At 40.3% G+C, this 2,540-nt stretch overlaps 1 protein-coding gene across 1 annotated transcript; it reads right to left on the reverse strand.

Annotated features, from left to right (window-relative positions):
- Positions 1 to 633: 633 nt before the first annotated feature.
- On the reverse strand, positions 634 to 1,246 carry LOC129674242 (probable ribonuclease ZC3H12B). The gene is made up of 2 exons (XM_055604104.1): positions 975 to 1,246; positions 634 to 715 (listed from the first exon to the last, which is right to left on the reverse strand). The coding sequence occupies exons 1-2, from the start codon at positions 1,244 to 1,246 to the stop codon at positions 685 to 687; spliced, it is 303 nt and encodes a 100-aa protein (XP_055460079.1). The 3' UTR covers positions 634 to 684.
- Between the last annotated feature and the right edge of the window lie 1,294 nt (positions 1,247 to 2,540).

Genomic DNA, 2,540 nt, shown 5'->3' on the forward strand with positions numbered 1-2,540 from the left:
TGGCTATTACAAATAAAGCTGCTACGAACATGGTTGAACAAATGTCCTTGTTGTGTACTTGAGCAAATTTTGGGTATATACCTAGGAGTGGTATAGCTGGGTCTTGAGGTAGCACTACTCCTAGTTGTCTGAGAAAGCGCCAGATTGACTTCCAGAGTGGTTGAACCAGTTTACATTCCCACCAACAATGGAGGAGGGCTCCCTTTTCTCCACAACATCTCCAGCATGTGCTATCACTTGAGTTTTTCATCTTGGCTATTCTGATGGGTGTAAGGTGAAATCTCAGGGTCGTTTTGATTTGCATTTCCCTAATGGCTAATGAGGTTGAGCATTTCTTTAAGTGTTTCTCTGACATTCGATGTTCCTCTTTCGAGAATTCTCTGTTTAGCTCTGTTCCCCATTTTTTAAGTGGATTACTTGGTTTGTTGCTTTTCTGCTTCTTTACTTCTTTATATATACTGGTACCGTAGGCATAACATTCTAATTGTGTTTTCTAGCTTTCATCTGTCTTCTATGAAGACATCATTTCTTCCTTTTGTTTCTATTTGATCACACAGAAAGGATTATTTCCCTGTGCATCATTCTTTCATGGACTATATGCCCCAGTCAGACGGACAAGAATGTTAGTTTCCCCAGTACACCAGCCAATTCCATACCTTCATAGATTTCTTCGTACTGTCCCTTTTACATGTCATACTCAGTAGCCCTCTTTATTCTGTAAAATTAATTTCAAAAGACAAAGCAACTTTTAACATCCTGTCATTATTTTCTCTCTCCCCTAACTCTACCTTTCCTCTCATATACTTTGAGCCCCTAGAGGGTGAGTCCTGCTTTCTATTCAGTCTCTTATCTTGATTGCAACCAGCACAATTTATGGTATACAGTAAGTGTTCAATATATGTTTACTGAAATGTAATTCATCAGTATCAGTAATTTGTACATAACTGTTTAGAGCTTACTAGAAATAAACTCACTTATCATTCACAAAAGAATACATCAGCAACCGCTCCTCTATAAACTTCTTCCATTCTGGCTTTTCAACTTGAAGGTCTCGGTAGTTATCATTGGACACAATGATGCCATCAGAATCAAAAGCCAATTTGACTATGAACCGGTCATCGTAGCAGACCACCCTTCTGCCTTGGACCCTTCGGGATGGTGTGAAGACGAGAATCTTTTTCTTCTCCAGTTTTCGTAGAATATCTTGATCTATCAAAATATGTTTATGCCACATTGTAGAAATCATTTTTGGAAATTAACTCTTAACCCCATATCACCAAAACAACAGTTAGTACTAGCTAAATCTTTTATTTGTGCTTTGTGAACAAGTGTGCTACTTTTCTGGCTGTAACATCAAATAAAATTGTGACCTCAGATTTGCCATCGTTTCTTTCACACCTTAGTTTTTCCTTCAGCAAAACAGATAACAAAACAAAAGGAAAAAAAACCCCACAATTCTACATTTAGACACATTTAACTTTTAAAACCTATCACAAATAGTAATAATTAATACTTGATATAACATGTTTTTTTTTTTTTTTTTTTTTTTTTGCTTTTGGTTTGAGACAGAGTGCTACTGTGTAGCCAAGGCCAGGCTGGGGCTTCAGATTCTTCTATGTCAATGCCCCAAGAGCTGGGATAACAGATGTGTGCCAACACATTCAGCTTACCCTAGCTCTTTTGTTTTGTTTTATTTTGTTGTGAGACAGGGTTTTTCTGTGTCACCAAGGCTATCCTGGCTGGGTTCACTTTATAGACCCGGGTGGCCTTGAACTCACAGTGATCTGCCTGCCTCTGCCTCTTTAAGTTCTGGGAATAAAGGCATGCACCACCATGACCAGTTTACCCTAGCATTCATGGAATTTGTTTTGCCCTTTGTCTGGAGCATCAGATTGTTTGTTATTCCTGTGGTGCTGGACTTGAAACCCAGACTCAAGAGCATGGTTGGCAATTCTCAGCCGCTGATCCAAATCCTCAACACTAGCCTGGCTTCCTGACTATTGAAGTTCAGAATTAGCAAAGGCTATGTCTGTCAGGAGTGTAAGCCAGTACTCATGAAAATTTTGTGTTTTGCCTTTCCCTGAAAGAGGGACAAAACTCAGGTGGGTCACGAAGCTATAGCATTTAAGTAGTGTGTATGTATGTGTGTCTGTCTGTGTATGGGTGTGTGTGTTGACACCATGACACCTGTGAAAGGGTCAGAGGGCAACTTGTGGGAGTTAGTTCATATCACAATTTGGTTCCCAAGGATTAAACTCAGGTTCTCAGATTTGGCAGCAAGTATCTTTACCTGCTGAGCCATCTTGCTGCTCATTTTGGACCCAGTTGTTTAGGAGAGAAAACTTGCTTACTGGGATTGAAGAGTACTGAACTCTGCTCTCACACTGGGGCTTGGGCCTGCTCTGCAGATGTAGACAGCTCTACACAGAGCTCAACCGTCCACCCACTGGACTTTCTGACTAGTTATGTCAGGAATGACATGGTAACTAAGAGACTGGGATCTGAATGTTCTTCGGTGCTATGCACAGCGTGTCCTATGT

Source organism: Psammomys obesus, unplaced genomic scaffold (genome assembly GCF_907164565.1).
Source record: "Psammomys obesus unplaced genomic scaffold, mPsaObe1.curated_primary_1811, whole genome shotgun sequence".
Classification (NCBI taxonomy): Eukaryota; Metazoa; Chordata; class Mammalia; order Rodentia; family Muridae; genus Psammomys; species Psammomys obesus.